General features: G+C 51.5%; 1 protein-coding gene across 4 annotated transcripts in view; it reads left to right on the top strand.

The window, feature by feature from the left end:
- Kif25 (kinesin family member 25) overlaps positions 1–15,595 on the top strand; it is a 40,169-nt gene that overhangs the window by 7,470 nt on the left and 17,104 nt on the right. For 2 of the 4 annotated variants that reach the window (XM_052750781.1, XM_052750784.1), the window contains exons 3-6: positions 2,819–2,957; positions 6,211–6,314; positions 10,154–10,242; positions 12,249–12,285. In XM_052750781.1, coding sequence (XP_052606741.1) covers positions 2,819–2,957; positions 6,211–6,314; positions 10,154–10,242; positions 12,249–12,285 — 369 coding nt within the window. Of the gene's footprint in view, positions 1–781; positions 2,958–6,210; positions 6,315–10,153; positions 10,243–12,248; positions 12,286–15,595 lie in introns of all 4 variants that reach the window. The other 2 variants (XM_052750783.1, XM_052750782.1) reach the window with 1 other exon arrangement.

The raw sequence follows: 15,595 nt of genomic DNA, 5'->3' as shown, positions 1-15,595 counted from the left end.
TCACAGCACTGTGTGATGTGAGCTTTTGGCTCCATGTGAACACAAGTGTGGTTCACTGTGAGATGTGTGGCTGGTGTCTCTGAGAGGCTGGGCCTGCCAGCATCCACTGCTTATAAAGACAGAGTAAGGATAGACGCCCCCCCCCAAAAAAAAAACCCCACACAGGAAAGCAACAAAATGAGGCGAACCCCACAGTCACCACCTTGTTCATTCGGGGCCCCTCTACCGACACCTGTGGAAACCAGTGCAGAACTCCGGCCCACCCAGCCAGCACCTCTGCTGTCCTGCCAATGGCCTTGTCCTGGAGCCTGGATGCTTTCTCTGTCCCCCTTGTATTCCATAGGGAGTACTTCCTGTTACCTCCCCCAGTGCTCCCCAAAAATCCAGAAAGATCTTTGGAAACTGTGTGCTGAAAAGCCTGGCTATTGAGAGCCTGTCCCAGGTTTGGCCCTGCCCATAAGTGAATGTGCAGGTCCCTGACTGCTGTGCAGGTTCTGCACCCCCTTCCTGTCACATCTCTTTCAAGGTCTGTCACTCACAGCCTTGATTTGGGCTCTGTCTGTGCCTTCAGACCTGGCCCCAAGACCCCGAACCTTGAACTGTCCATACTTCTAGGATTCCTTCTCTGACTCGCCCTACTGTAGTTTGAGCTCCATTGGTGGCTCTCTTCCTGTGTAATAGGTATCACGAACAATAAATAACTTTCTTTTCTTGGGGGGAAGGTACCTGCTGGGTTCTCAAGGTTTTAAAACTTCCTTGTATTTTGTTTCTTTCTATACAGTACCAGGAAAGGATGAACAGGAGCAGCCGTGAGGCCTGGCCCTATGCTCTGCTCAGAACGAGGCAGTGTCAGCAGGGAAGCATTCATGCAGCCTTTCTCCAGCTTGGCTACCTGACTAGGGTAGAAGTGACCTCAGCGTTGCCAAAATCACCATTCACACGCAGAATGTTGAGTGGTGTAGGGCTTAGGAGAGCCCCTTTGCCTCTTCTCTGTCAGAAGAGGCTCACCCCAGGGCACTCAGACAGGTTCAGCTTTCCAATGCTCAGTAAAAGAAAGCCCAAAGCATTTATTGGCGTCTGAGCAAAAATGAGCCATAAAGTAGTTTTTGGCCAGTAAACAAATGGCCTGAGATAGCAGCAGTGGAAACTGAGTCTCCTGAGTCACAGCTGTTGTTGTTCTTATGTCTGTGGGTGTTTTACCCGCATGCATGTCTGTGCACCGTATGCATGCAGCTGCCCTCAGGGCAAAAGAGGGCATCCTGCCTCCTGAGACTGTAGTTCCAGACAGTTAGGAACTGCCGTGTGAGTGCTGGGAACTGGATCCCAAGTGCTCTCTAACTGCTGAGCCATTTCTCCAGCCCCCATAGTGGTTATTTTTTATAGTTTAATGGTAGAAAATATTTGTAATAACAGGTATCCCATCCCCCTACATCATATCCGAGCAGTCCTTGGACTGTTGGTGGCTTCTAGAGGAAACGCCCGGAAAAAAGGTATCTCACTTAGTGTGTTTGGCAAGTCTCCAACGTGAGATTGTGGTAGATATTTTTATGCCACTGATTAAAAACATTGTTCTACCTTATGTTAAAAACAATGTGACCAGGGTGGGAAACAGGAACAAAAACAAAAAAAACCAAACTCATTAAAACAATGTAAGCACCATCTGCAAACAGGATTAACCTGCCATGGTAAGACATGAAGGCTTGAACTGTGTTCATTCAGAATAGATTCATGTGGAACTCATTGTAAATTCTCTCCCACCCTAGTAAAATTGGCCTACCTTTGAATATCTGTGTTCTATATAATAAAAGTACCTTGATTCAGCCTAGCATTGCCATTTTTATTAAAATGTTTCTGTGCATGGAGGAATCTCCATTATTCATAACTTAAAAAGACAAAAATCATATGTTTAAGCTCAAGAAACATTCGGATGTGTTATTGAGAGTAAATACTAAACCATGCCACATCCTTTCATCTATTCATTGTCAAATCATCATGCTGAAAGTCCTGGGATAATTGCTGGAGTTGGACGGGGGAATGTGTGACGCACGGGATATTAGCTGCATTGTTCCCAAAGTTCCCTGAAAACTCTGATGCAGACTCTTCCTGGAACTCTGTCACACACATGGGTATGGCGATTTCTTCTTCCTGGCCTGAGCTCATGGTAATGAAGCCGCCAGAAGTTGGTCTGGACAGTCCATCAGAGCTTTGCTCTTGCTTAACACAGCCCGAGTGTGCCACCAAAACCACCAGGATGTTAAACGGGTCAGAAGACTGTCCATGATTACACAGTGAGCAGCTGTACTACAGAAACTGATCATATATCCTGGTCTTCTGTTTTTCTAAGGATCTTAATAATGTGGAATATATAAAATGAGCTGCTCTCAAAGCACTAACCCCAGAGCTATTGAGTTAGAATTTCAGAAGAGGGCCGGGCGGTGGTAACACACACCTTTAATCCCACCCAGCACTTGGGAGGCAGAGGCAGGTGGATCTCTGTGAGTTCAAGGCCAGCCTGGTCTAGAGTGAGTTCCAGGATAGCCAGGGCTGTTACAGAGAGAAACCCAGTCTCAAACAAAACAAAACAAAACAAATGAGAAAGAACTAATAAAGGGAACCTGGGCTCTGTGTGGCAAACACTCACCTCGCACGTTTGACGAAGAACCAGTGCTTCACATGCCCCTAGTTCACAACAGGCTGCTGCAGGGTTGCAGGTGGTGGGCCTCTTTCCTGTTCCGTGGGGCTCTTGTGATTGGTTGTACAGTTAGACTGTAGTGGCTGATAATGGCATGATCGGTTGTGCTGTGTTTTCATCACGCAGAAACTTCAACAGGATGTCAAGGAGCTGCGGAGTTCTTTTCTGGTGCTCTTACAAAGCCATCAGGACGAGTACCAGAACTGCCTCTCTGACATAATGGCTGCTGTGCAGGGGGTACAGCCGAGCAGCGAGGCTCTTCGAGGTGAGCGTATGACCAAGGACACACAGGAGAAGCCTCTCTGAACAGTGATCAGCCTGGGATCCAGCCCCATGTCTTTCTACTCCTGGTGTATACCTAATGTGATGGCAATAATAAATGCTGTGCCACTCACACCGTGATGGAATGCCCCACTCCAGTGTTGGGGAGTCTCCCCACCTCCCCTGTAGCTCACCTTGCTACCAGGCCCCCTCTGACACTCACATAACATTTCCTTAACTTTGATGTTCAGGGCCATGAGCCTCCCGGGTCAGATTTCCTCCAAAATAGGAGGTGAAGTGTTGTGTTCTACAGTTCAGCTGTCATTTCCAGGGGTCCTGCCTGTCTCCCCCCAGCAGTACTGTGTACTGTTGTGCGAGAGTCCCGTGTACTCTCCAGTGTCATGCGGTCCACACCTGTGACAAGCCCTAAGGGAAGCTGGTCATCATGCTGACCAGCATTTCAAAAGAGGTGCACCCAAGCTTGCCGCTGTTTACTGCTTTGGGGTTAGGTTAACGTTTCATTTTAGGTAACGATTGCCCTGGGATTTCACTCTCGTCTCCATAGGACAGTTCAGTTCAGTAACCTCCTGGAGGTTCCTGAGGCTTTTGTAGGTGTGCGTGTGTATGTGTGCATGTATATGTGTGAATGGTATGTTTGTATACATGTGCACATGTGTGTGGTATGTGTGTGTGTATGTTATGTGTATATATGTGGTTTATGACATATTCATGTGTGTGGTTGTATGTATGATGTGATAGATGTAGTTGTGTGCATATGCTCATGTGTATGACGCCTGTGTCTGCTGTGTGTGATGTGGTCTGTGTGCATGGGTACTTTGTGTAGCGTGTGTATAGGATGCACGTGTAGGGTCTTCATGGGAAGAGTCAATCATCTTTCCCAGAAGTGAGGACAAGCTATAACAAACTAAAGGGAAGACTGGAGAGCAGAGCAGCTGTGGCTTTTCCCTAGGAAATGCTGATGTGTGTGATGATTTTGTAGCCATGAATCACTCCCCACTACCCACAGGGGTGCTCTACATAATGTGCCTATGAAATGCAGCCAGGAGGGCAGCCCAGACTGTTTCTCATGTTTCCAGGTTTGGGGGAGGGAGGTCAGTCTCAGGAGGTCCTAGTCAACCAAGACAGCAGGTGGGGTGAGGGGGGGGGGGTGGGGGGGGGGGGGGGGGAGGGGGGGGGTGGTGGCGGGGTGGGGGGGGGGGAGGGGGGGGGCGGGGGGGGGGGGGGGGGGGGGGGGGGGGGGGGGGGGGGGGGGGGGGGGGGGGGGGGGGGGAGAGGGGGGGGGGGGGAGGGGGGGGGGCGGGGGGGAGGGGGGGGAGGGGGGGGGGGGGGGCGGGGGGAGGGCGGGGGGGGGGGGGGGGGGGGGGGGGGGGGGGAGGGGGGGGGGGGGGTGGGGAGGGGGGGGGGGGGGGGGGGGGGGGGGGGGGGGGCTGGGGGGGGGGGGGGGGGGGGGGTGGGGGGGGGGGGAGGGGGAGGGGGGGGGGGAGGGGGGGAGGGGGGGGGGGGGGGGGGGGGGCAGGGGGTGGGGGGGGGGGGGGGGGGGGGGGCGGGGGCGGGGGGTGGGGGGGGGGGGCGGGGGAGGGTGGGCTGGGGGGGCGGGGTGGGCTGGGGGTGAGGGGGGGGGGGGGGGGGGACGGGGGGGGGGGGGGGGGGGGGGGGGGGGGGGGGGGGGGGGCGGGGGGGGGGGGGGGGGGGGATGGGCGTGGGGGGGGGGGGGGGGGGGGTGGGGGGGGGGGGGGGGGGGGGGAGGGGGGGCTGGGTGGGGGGGGAGTGGGGGCGGGGGGGGGGGGGGAGGGGCTGGGGGGGGGAGGGGGGGGGGCAGGGGGGTGGCGGGGGGGAGGGGGGGGGGGGGAGGGGGGCTGGGGGCGGGGGAGGAGGGGAGGGGGGGGGGGGGGGGGGGGCGGGAGGGGGGGGGGGGGGGGGGGGGGGGGGAGGGGGGGGGGGGGGGGGAGGGGGGGGGGGGGGGGGGGGGAGGGGGGGGGGGCGGGGGGGGGGGGGGGGGGGGGGGGGGGGCAGGGGGGGGGGGGGGGGGGGGCGGGGGGGGGGGGGGGGAGGGGGGGGGGGGTGGGGGGGGGGGGGGGGGGGGGGACGGGAGGGGGGGGGGGGCGGGCTGGGGGAGGGGGGGGTGGGGAGGGGGGGGGGGGGAGGGGGGGGGGGGGGGGGGGGGGGGGGGGGGGGGGGGGGTTGGGGGGCGGGGGGGGGGGGGGGGGGGGGGGGGGTGGGGGGGGGGGGGGGGGGGGGGGGGAGGGGGGGGGGGGTGGGGGGGGGGAGGGGGGGGGGGTTGGGGGAGGGGGGGGGGGGCGGTGGGGGGGGGGGGGGTGGGGGGGGGGGGGAGGGGGAGGGGGGGGGGAGGGGGGGGGGGCGGGGGAGGGGGGGGGGGGGGGGGGGGGGGGGGGGGGGGGGGGGGGGGGGGGGCGGGGGGGGGAGGCGGGGGGGCGGGGGGGGGGGGGGGGGGGGGGGGGGGGGGGGGGGGGTGCGGGGTGGGGGGGGGGGGGGGGAGGGGGGGAGGGGGGGGGGGGGGCGGGGGGGGGGGGGGGGAGGGGGGGGGGGGGGGGGGGTGGGGGGGGGGCGGGGGGAGGGGGGGACTCTTTCTTTTTTTTCAGTGTTCTTATTTCTTTTTTTTTTTCAGTTGTTCCCTTCAGTTCTTCTCAAGACACAGGTCCCAACCAGCATACTTTGCTCAATCAGCCTGTTCCATAACTGACAGGAAAGCAGGCAGCAGCAGTTCCTGTTATAGGCCAAGGAAGAAGAGAGCCTAGCCATCAGCCAACCTAGAGGGACTCCGTGCAGATTCCTCAGAGTAGGCGTTCTCGCCTCTGCTGTGTCTGAGACAGGCACCAGGTGTCTATGTGAAGCAATGTGGCTCTTCCTGTGAAAGATGGAGTCATCCCGGTGGGACAGAGAAAATGTTGGGTCTCATATGTACAGTAAGATCCAGAAGTCAGCCCAACTTCTGCCATGTGGCCTTGTCCCACACAGAGGGGGCCTCATGGAAACCTTTGATACTTGAGCAAGCTCCAGGGCTGGGCACATCTCAGCCCACAGTGGGTGGTCCTTAGAGCCAGGACTCCATTGGAATCGTGAGTTACCATGAGCACTGAGCACCCAGAACCTCAGTTGGAGAACCCACGGTGGCCTATCCTGCCAACCTCCTTATGATTCGAACCTTTCTTGGATAGGAGACTGCAGACTCTCCTCATGAGAACTGGGCTGTAACCCGGGGTGATCTGTCCTTGCAGCTTGTCAGTCAGAGGCTGCAGGTCTACAGCGGAGCTTGCAGGAGCTGGATTCACGCTTCCGCCTGGAACAGCAGAGGAGGAGAGCCCTCCATAACAGCCTGGTGGTGAGTGCCTGCATTGCCAGCGCAGTGGTTCAGCAACTCAGAATATACCCCAGGAGGACTGTGAGGCCACACCTGAGTGACAGCTGGCCAGCATTGCTAGCATCCAAGAGTAAGGCTTGAGGGCAGAGGAAGTGAGAGCGGGCCAGCCACAAATCGTCAGTTAGGATCAAGCATCCTCTTCACCCAGAAGCCACTGGCCACTCTGCTCAGCCAGGAGGCAATGATAAAGAGGAAGAGGGGTCACCACAGTACTGGGGTTAAGAGGCACCAGTGGCTGTGGTCACTATAGGTAGATGATACGATCACATCAAAACATCAGAAACCGACAGTTCACTGATGTGCGATATGGACAGAGATGGGTAGAGGGGGATTTTTCAGGATATAAAAACCCAGAACCTCAGGGTCTCAGCCCTTGCAAGCACGTTCCTCCCTCAAATCCTCACTGATTTTCTCAGCTGTAGAGGAGGCTCCAAGGATCTCTTGCATTCCCAAGAGCATAAGACCTAAGGTCACTTGGAAGACCAGAAGTTCAAACTCAGGCCTTCACACTAACGTGAGCAGCCAGGGCCTACAGTTCATTTGGCCAACTTGCTTCTCACAGACATGGCTTCCGTGATGTATTTGCCCGGTGTCTGTGAACACTGCTTACTCATTTCCCAAAGCCTGTGTGTGCCTCTGGTGACAGAGCTCCACTGGATCTCAACAGTCCTTGGGCATCATCTGCTTACCTGTTTCAGTGCTCAGAGCAGACCCTAGAGGGTAGTTTCTGGGTACTCGCAGTGTAACCAGCACTGACTAAAGCATTTTAGGGAATTTTCTCTTTTTTTTTTTAAACTTTTTTTAATTGAAAATTTTTTTCATACATCATATTTCTGATCATGTTTTTTCCCTTCCCCAAACCCTCCCAGGTCCCTCCTATCTCCCTACCTACACAATTTCATGTTCTCTTTCTCTTTTTTTTTTTTTTTTTTTTTTTTTTTTGGTTTTTCGAGACAGGGTTTCTCTGTGTAGCTTTGCGCCTTTCCTGGAACTCACTTGGTAGCCCAGGCTGGCCTCGAACTCACAGAGATCTGCCTGGCTCTGCCTCCCGAGTGCTGGGATTAAAGGCGTGCGCCACCACCGCCCGGCGTCTTTCTCTTAAAAAAGAAAAACAGACCAAAACAACAACAAAAAACAAGTGCACATGCACTCGCATGCACACACACACACATAAACAAACATTTTAATCTCAGCATTGCTGGTTCTTAAGGAAAAAGTCCCCCTCCCTGGAGAACCCAACAAGAGCTCATGAGAACATGGCATTCCCACTTCTCTCCAGGTACTAAAGACCTGGGTAGATGCACAGAGCCTGATTGCCAACAGACAGGTTCCGAATGTGCTGACCGGCTGACTGAAGTGTACCCCCCACTGGTCTCCTCAGTATCCAGCTGGAAAGCTCATGAGAGAAGAGAGCTGAAAACCCCACCTCCAGGATCCTGGCCATGTGTAGAGGTCTCTCCTCATTGTTCACAAACATCCATTAGGCTCTGCCATGGCTTTGTGTGTCCTCAATTTTCTGATGCCTTTGGCATATAAAAGGCAAACTTCCCACAGCCTAGGATGATAGAAAATTGAAAAGGATCAGGCAGTGTTGATGGACTGAGCCTTCTTTAGATACAGAAAGCCAGACAGGTGTGGGTGATAGATGCTGAAGAGCATAGAGTCCCCACAGCATTGATGCACCCTGAACCCAGACAGGTTCTGACAGCAAGGATCATGTTTGAATAGCTATTATAGTCAGACTTTCTTTGTACCACCTGTAGATGTAACCGTCTTATTAAATAAGAAACACAGAGCCAAATGCAGAGTTTAAAGCCCAAGAGGTCAGAGCAGTAGCTAAGAGCTGAGACTAAAACCACCTTCTTATCACCCGCTGCTGTCCTTCCCCTGAGCAAGAGATCTACTTCCTGTGTGTGTGTGTGTGTCTTTTTATTGACTTTCTGTTCTGCCTTCTCATTGGTTGTAAATCCAATGACATGACCTCCTTGTCACTGCCTGTCTATACAGACCTCCAGGTCTCTATGGTTGATATTGAGATTAAAAGCGTGTGTCTCCATGCTGGCTGTATCCTTGAACACACAGACTCTGCCTGCCATGTGATCAGATTAAGGGCATATGCTACCACTGCCAGAATTCTGCTATGGCTTGCTATTAGCTCTGACCCCCAGGCAATTTTATTTATTAACATACAAATAAAATCACATTTCAGCACAAATAAAATATCACCATAACCACCAGCTACCAAATAATGACATGGAGACTTCTTAATTATAAAGGCTTGGCCTTAGCTTAGGTTTGTTTACAACTAGCTCTTAAGACTTAAATTAGCCATTTATATTCATCTACACTCTGCCATGTGGCTCTTTACCTCTCTTCTCCATTCTGTATGTCTGACTCCCTCTGTGTCTTGCTGGCAAAATGCCCAGTGCCTCAGATTCCTCTCTCCCCCTGGAAGTCCCACCTAGTCTCTCCTGCCTAGCTATTGGCCATTCAGCTCTTTATTAAACCAATCAGAAGGCGCCTTAGGCAGAGACACATGTTCACAGTGTACAAAAAGATTATCCCACAAGTTACTGATATCACTTGTTCACCTTGATGACTTCTGGACAAATGTAGATGATGGTCTCAGCTTTAGTTGTAACATCTTGACTGCTGGACTCCTCTGTCCAAATGTTGACCATCCCATCCTCCCTACCCTCTTTCTAGGGTGGCAAAGATCCCTTCTGTTTCTAAGACTAGCACCTATACTCTGCAAGTATATGGGTCTGTTGGGTCCCACCTCCTCTCCCTGGTCTCTCACTTGCCCACATCCCAGTCCTACTTTATGGAAGCATTCCAGGGCTGCTTTGCTGTGTGAGCCTTCCTAGTTCACGTGCATGTTCACTGCTGTGCTAATGGTCCTTGCACTTTTCTGAGGGTTCTTCTGTAGTCTGAGCTGGGCAGAACCAAGGCTGTCTGAAGGACATCCAGTGGCATTTAGTTACAGGATACCTGGTTACCAGGTCTGTTGGGCCTGACTGGTTGTCTCCAGCCCAAGTCAGCTATATGAGTCAGAGCTGGCAAGAAGGCTCTAAGGGTTGTGCTGACTGGAGGTCTGCTGGGCCTCAGTCCCAGTCTCTGTGCAGTGGCCCCAGCCACCTCAGGATAGCATCGGGACCGAACTGAGTGAATGGATAGAGAAGATGGTGGCTGGAGGCATCATACCTGAGCTCAGGATGCTTTCTGGTACCTTGTAGAAGATGGATGGGCTGCTTCCAGGCAATCCCCCAGGAGGATTTGCACTGGGGAGGCTTTGTCACCCAGGTCTGGGGCACAGGTGCCACCACCCGAGCAGCGAGTTCCTCAAGGTCAGCAGTGTTTAAGACCAGCTTGGCAGAAATGGAACACAGCTTCACAGCACTGAATCCTGTGTTCACAGTATCCACAAAACAACGTAAATCCTACATTCATCTGCTCCTCTGACCTGGAGGACACTGGCCTTCCTGCTGTGAGCACAGCTCACTTCCACTTTGTTTTCCTCTGGGCAGTAAATCTCCATGATGTCATTTGGATGACCCTGTGGAAATTCAGGATACCAGCCCCAACCAAATTCTTGAAATTCCTCCTAAAATGCCTGAGAGAATTTAGCCCAAGATACCAGGAAATGGATATTTGTTGCTGCTTAAGGAACAAATCTGTTAAAGTTGAATACAAAATCTCTGAGTAGCACTGAGCTGGCTGCCCTGTGGGGAATTTCAGAGGTCAGGGCCTTCTGCTGCTGAGCCAGCCTCCCTGGTGTTGAAAGCTCTTTGTTGTTGTAGGAGCTGAAAGGAAACATCCGAGTCCACTGTCGCATCCGTCCCTTTCTGTCATTTGATAAAGAGTTGGATGGTTCGGCTTCACAGAACTGGTAATTTACTTCCTGTCTGTATGTGGCTCGGGTTGGGGACGCATTTGAAGAGAAAGGCTTAGGATAGTGGCAGGAATTGCAGTGTCCCTATGTCCCCAGCCCTGGACCCTGGAGCAGCTCCTGGTGCCTAGGTGAAGCTGTCTTTTGGGGTGGTGCCCCTTGTTGATGCAGGGCAGGCCCAATGGGACCAGGTTTGAATGTGGCCAGAATGTCTGCGGAAGCATGTCTATTGGGCTAAGTCTCTGTCCTGTCCAGTAGCAGGGTCTCACCCCACCCAGCCTTCCCCTTTAGGTTAAACCAAAGGGGGCATCCCTTCATCCTTCCTTCCTCTAGAGACCTCTCATCAGTGCTAAGGCATGTCAAGTTGTGATGGCTGTTACTTCTGACTTACAGGAAGTCTTGGTGGCGATAGTGGGAAGCTACAGTGAGTACTTGACCACTAAGCTCAACAGGACATGTCCCATTCTCCTAAGAAGACCCAGACCCCTGCCTCTGCCTCCTTCCTTCCCCTTTCAACTCTGTCTTCCCTACCTCTGGGCTAGGCTGGTCTCCCTGGGATCTGCAGTGGGTGTTGACTCCCAGGCCTGCTCCATGCTTTGGATCCCGTTGTCCCATCCCATAACAGTTTTACTCTTCTGAGAGGCCTAGCTGAGACTTTTCTGTTTATATTACATATGTGTGTGTGTGTGTGTGTGTGTGTGTGTGTGTGTGTGTGTGTGTGTGTGTTTTATATGTGTACATGTTTGTGTAGGTGCATACACAAGGCTACAGGAGGTGCTGGGTATCTTCTTCTATCATTCTTCACTTTATTCTTTTGAGGCAGTGTCTCTCCCTGAACTTGGAGCTTGAATTTTTATCTAGGTTGGCTGCCAGTGAGCCCCATACATCTTCCTGTCTCCACCCCTAACTTGTTAGAGATATGCAAGACTGTGCCTAGCTTGTTGTATGGGTGCTAGGATCTAGACTCACATCTTGAAGTGCTCTTAACCATTGAGCAATATTGCCAAGCCCCAAACACTGTCTGTTTTTAGTGGTGGCAGAGATGTTTTAAGTCTTCCATTCTGCTAGCCATGGTGCAATAAGATGCTTTCACACCAGTAGCCATGGTCATTTGTCCACAGCTGCAGCTGGAGAAGAGCAGTGTCCTGTAAGACTTAGTTCTGAAGAGCAGTGAGCTTTCCTGAGCATGCCCTTCAGTCCTATTCACACAGGCTTGCTTCTGTTACACTGTTGATCTGTTCCCATCTGCAGGGTATAGCAGTCATCCCCAATCCTCGGTCTAAATGAGTACAAACTCAGGCAATAATAATTGCTTTCTCAGTCACCCCCACTGCATCCCGCATTCCAGATGAAATGCCGAATAGTTCAGATGCAGATGTTTCCAGTATGGCTGGGTGGTCACTAGGTTGTTCATCTCCCTCAAAGGCCCCTTCTGAGGTGGCAGAATCTCCATGATTCTTGTTGCTTATTCTTCTTCAGTTTTTGTTTTGAAACATACTGCTTTTTTTTTTTCCAGGTTCCTGATTCTTTTTTCCTGAGACAGGGTTTCTCTGTGTAGCTTTGGTGCCCGTCCTGGATCTCGCTCTGTAGACCAGGCTGGCCTTGAACTCACGGAGATCCACCTGGCTCTGCCTCCCGAGTGCTGTAGGTTCCTGATTCTTATAGGCATTGGAGCTCCTGTGGGCACAGTCTGGCATTGCTTTTCTTATCACTCTTGCCCTAAAACTGGTGTGTGTGTGTGGGTGATAGTCACATATTGCATGGATCCTAACCCAGAGTTGACCCGCCCTCAGAACACTTGCAGGAGGTGGGATATAAAATGAAAGGTAAAGAAGGAGAAGGTGGGATGTGTGGCAGAGGTTTTAGAACAGAGCATCAGGGAAGCAGAGTGTGGACATAGAGCAGCAGGCATAAGAAGATTGCCAGTGCACAGAGTTTGGATGTCAGGAGTTGAGTAAGAAGTTGCACCCAATGGTGTTCTTATAACCGCTGTCTTATCTCTACAGCAACACCCCTGGAGAAGTGGCCCATGCTGTTGATGATGTAAGTAGCCCCTAGTGATCAAACACTGGAAATAGTTTTAATGATTTGATGGCCTTACTTTTTTTTTTTTTTTTTTTTTTTTTTTTTTGGTTTTTCGAGACAGGGTTTCTCTGTGTAGCTTTGCGCCTTTCCTGGAACTCACTTGGTAGCCCAGGCTGGCCTCGAACTCACAGAGATCCACCTGGCTCTGCCTACCGAGTGCTGGGATTAAAGGCGTGCGCCGCCGCCGCCGCCACCACCACCACCACCACCACCCGGCACTTTTTTGTTTTTTAAGACAGATAAACTGTTTAGTCCCTGTTGTCCTGGAACTCACTTTGTAGACCAGACTTGCCTTGAACTCAGATCCACCTGCCTTTGCCTCCTGAATGCTGGGATTAAAGGCATGCGCCACTGTCACCCACCTGGCTTTTTTTTTTTTTTAACAAAAGGTAAAGAATGACTATAGTTGTTTTCAAAAATTAACAGAGCCTCTGGAAATAAACACTTTTAAGATCTTTACTTTTTTTCTTTAAAGCCATTTTTATTACATTTATTTGCTGTAGATGTGTATGTGACATATGCAGACATCAGTGGACAACTTACAGGAGTTGTTTCTCTCCTTCCAGCTTGACATGGGTGCCAGGGATAGAACTCAGATGGTCAGTCTTGGAAGCAAGCTCCTTTAACCTCTGATCCCTCTCTCTGGCCCCCAAAGTATATTTTGTTCTGTCCCCCATGACACTGTGATGCCCCAAGCACTAGCATTGCTAAAGCAAGAAAAAGGAGACCTTCAAAATCTTCAGGGTTTGGGGTTTAAAGACATCCCACACTCGGGAGGCAGAGGCAGGCAGATCTTTGTGAGTTCGAGGCCAGCCTGGTCTACAGAGCGAGATCCAGGAAAGGCGCAAAGCTACACAGAGAAACCCTGTCTTGAAAAACAAACCAAAAAAAAAAAAAAACAAAAAAACAAAAAACAAAAAATGACATCCCATAGCTGGCTGTAGTGGGACACATCATTAATCTCACCACTTGGGAGGCAGAGGTAGGTAGATCTCTGTGAGTTCCAGACCAGCCTGGACTACATGGTGAGTTCTAGGACAGCCAGAGCTACATAGTGAAACTCTGTCTCAAAAACAAAACAAAACAAAACAACACCCCAACACACACACACACACACACACACACACACACACACACACACACAAAGACATTTCATCCTCAAGTTGCTAGCCCTCTTATCCTTAGGTAAGCTCTCAGAGTACTAGTGACTATAAACAGCACCTACTCTAGCCTTTCCAGTCTGCAGCCTTCTGGTCAACCCTCAGGATTATCCACTGAGAAAACACATCCTTGAGCAGATTTCTGCCAGCTGGTTGGGAAGTCAGGTTGTGTTGCCTCTTTATTCTATCATCCCTTAGCAGACTTCCCTGGGCCCTGTCAAAATTCCACTCACCACGTTCAGAGGGCTTAGTGTTTTCAAGTCTAACTCAACAAAATAAGATAACATTTCTTTTGATTGTAGCATTTTGGATTGTGTTTAAGAGATAGCAACAGAATGCGAACTGTTTAATAAGTAGGTCTGCGTGTTAGGACTGCATGTAATCTTATCTGCTGAGTGAGTGAATGGTTGGTTCATGACCTTGCCTCTTTTGGCTTTCATGGTATTTTTATTCCTGAAGCCTGAAGAATTTATGTTGGCACCTCCTGTGATCTCTGTGTCCAGCACCTCTGGACTTACCCTGTGAGTAAGACCAGATTCACATGGCTGCCCTTGTTCTGGAGAGTCCTAAGGTTTGCTTGTTTACACTTTTCATTTGATCCACATCTTCTTACTTGAAAGACTCGGGAGAACAGCTTGTTGGCTTTGCAGCAAGTGGACCTGCAGTGGAGGTTCTCCCTGCTACTGCCTTGAATTTCTGAATTCCTATGACATGTAGAATAAGCTGTCCTACATAGTTTTGGGCATTTGAATACTTGGTCCCCAGCTGGTGACTCTGGATAGATTTAGGAGGTGTGACCTTGCTGGAGGAAGAATGTCCTTCAGGGGGTTGGTGGGGGGGGGGGGGGGTTGTGGTTTCAAAGCCTTGCACCTTTCCCAGTTTCTTTCTCTCTCTTTCTCTCTCTCTCTCTCTCTCTCTCTCTCTCTCTCTCTCTCTCTGCTTTGTGTTTTCGATTCAAGATGTGAGTCCTCAGCTTCCTGCTCCTTCCACCATGACTTGCTATCATGGAACTTAAGCCCCTATAAACTATCAGTTTTATAGGTTGCTTTGGTCATGGTGTCTTATGACAGTCATAGAAAAGTAACTAATACAGATGTTGATATGAAGGAGTGGACTATTGCTGTAATACCTGGTCATGCCGGTGCCTTGTTTTGTTTTTTGAAGAAGGTGGAAGACCTTGGAACTTTGAATCAGAAGAGACTGAACACTAAGCAGAGTTTAGTGGGCCGTCCTGGTAGGAGCGTGGAAGTCAGTAGTGCCAAGAGCCATGCAGACTGTGGAAGCCCGGCTTGGGGATTCAGAGGGGAGCAATAGTTTTAGCCACTGGGCTAAAGGCCTTTTCCGTGATTTTTTTTTTTTTTGTAAAAATGTGGTTTCTTTCTGCCCTTGTCCTAAGAACTTGCCTGAGGCTAAATTTAAAAGTAACGGACTAATTTATTTGGTGATGGAGATTTCAGGAGAGCCCAATATTAACTCTGTCATGTGATGATTAGTGATTCCTCTTATCAGGTCTTCAATGAAAAAGAGCAAATGGTACAGAAAGAAATGCAAAATGTATAGTTTGGAGAGAAAAAGGACACTGGCACGTTTAATATTATAGCCAATGCTTATGTTAGAAGAGAGCTGAAGTTGTTAAGGAGATCAGCATCATTAATAAGAGGCCAGATTTCCTCAAGGCAAGACCTCACCCAGCTAAGCTTCTAAGGTATGAAAGGGAGCTGAAGGCATGTTCTGTTCCTGGGAGGCACCTGCAATCAAAGGCTGCTGCTAATGTGGTTCATGGGGCTAGGGGCTTTTCCAGGGGTCAGCCCTGTGTATCCTTGTCAATCCCTAAAAGTAAACAGCACAGCAAAGGTCTACTGTGTGGACTGAGAGAGTCGAGAAAGTATGGTTGAGAAGGTGTGTTACTTTTCATCTCCACATAGAGAGAGTATGTCGGTGACCTGAAGTTACCAGCTGGTTACCATCACTGTGGCCCCCAGACCGTGTCTGTTCTCCAGTAGGCAGTGCCATCCGGCACTCTGTGTCAGCTCTTGTGCAGGTAGTGTTCCCAAAGTCGGTAGATGACTTAACAGAAGGTAGACTTGAGGGGCATCCTGTTTCTAATC

The sequence above is a fragment of the Peromyscus californicus genome, unplaced genomic scaffold (genome assembly GCF_007827085.1).
Source record: "Peromyscus californicus insignis strain IS unplaced genomic scaffold, ASM782708v3 Scaffold_22__1_contigs__length_63687245, whole genome shotgun sequence".
NCBI classification, from domain to species: Eukaryota; Metazoa; Chordata; class Mammalia; order Rodentia; family Cricetidae; genus Peromyscus; species Peromyscus californicus.
The sequence above is the reverse complement of the archived record's forward strand: the minus strand, read 5'-3'. Positions and strand labels throughout refer to the sequence as shown.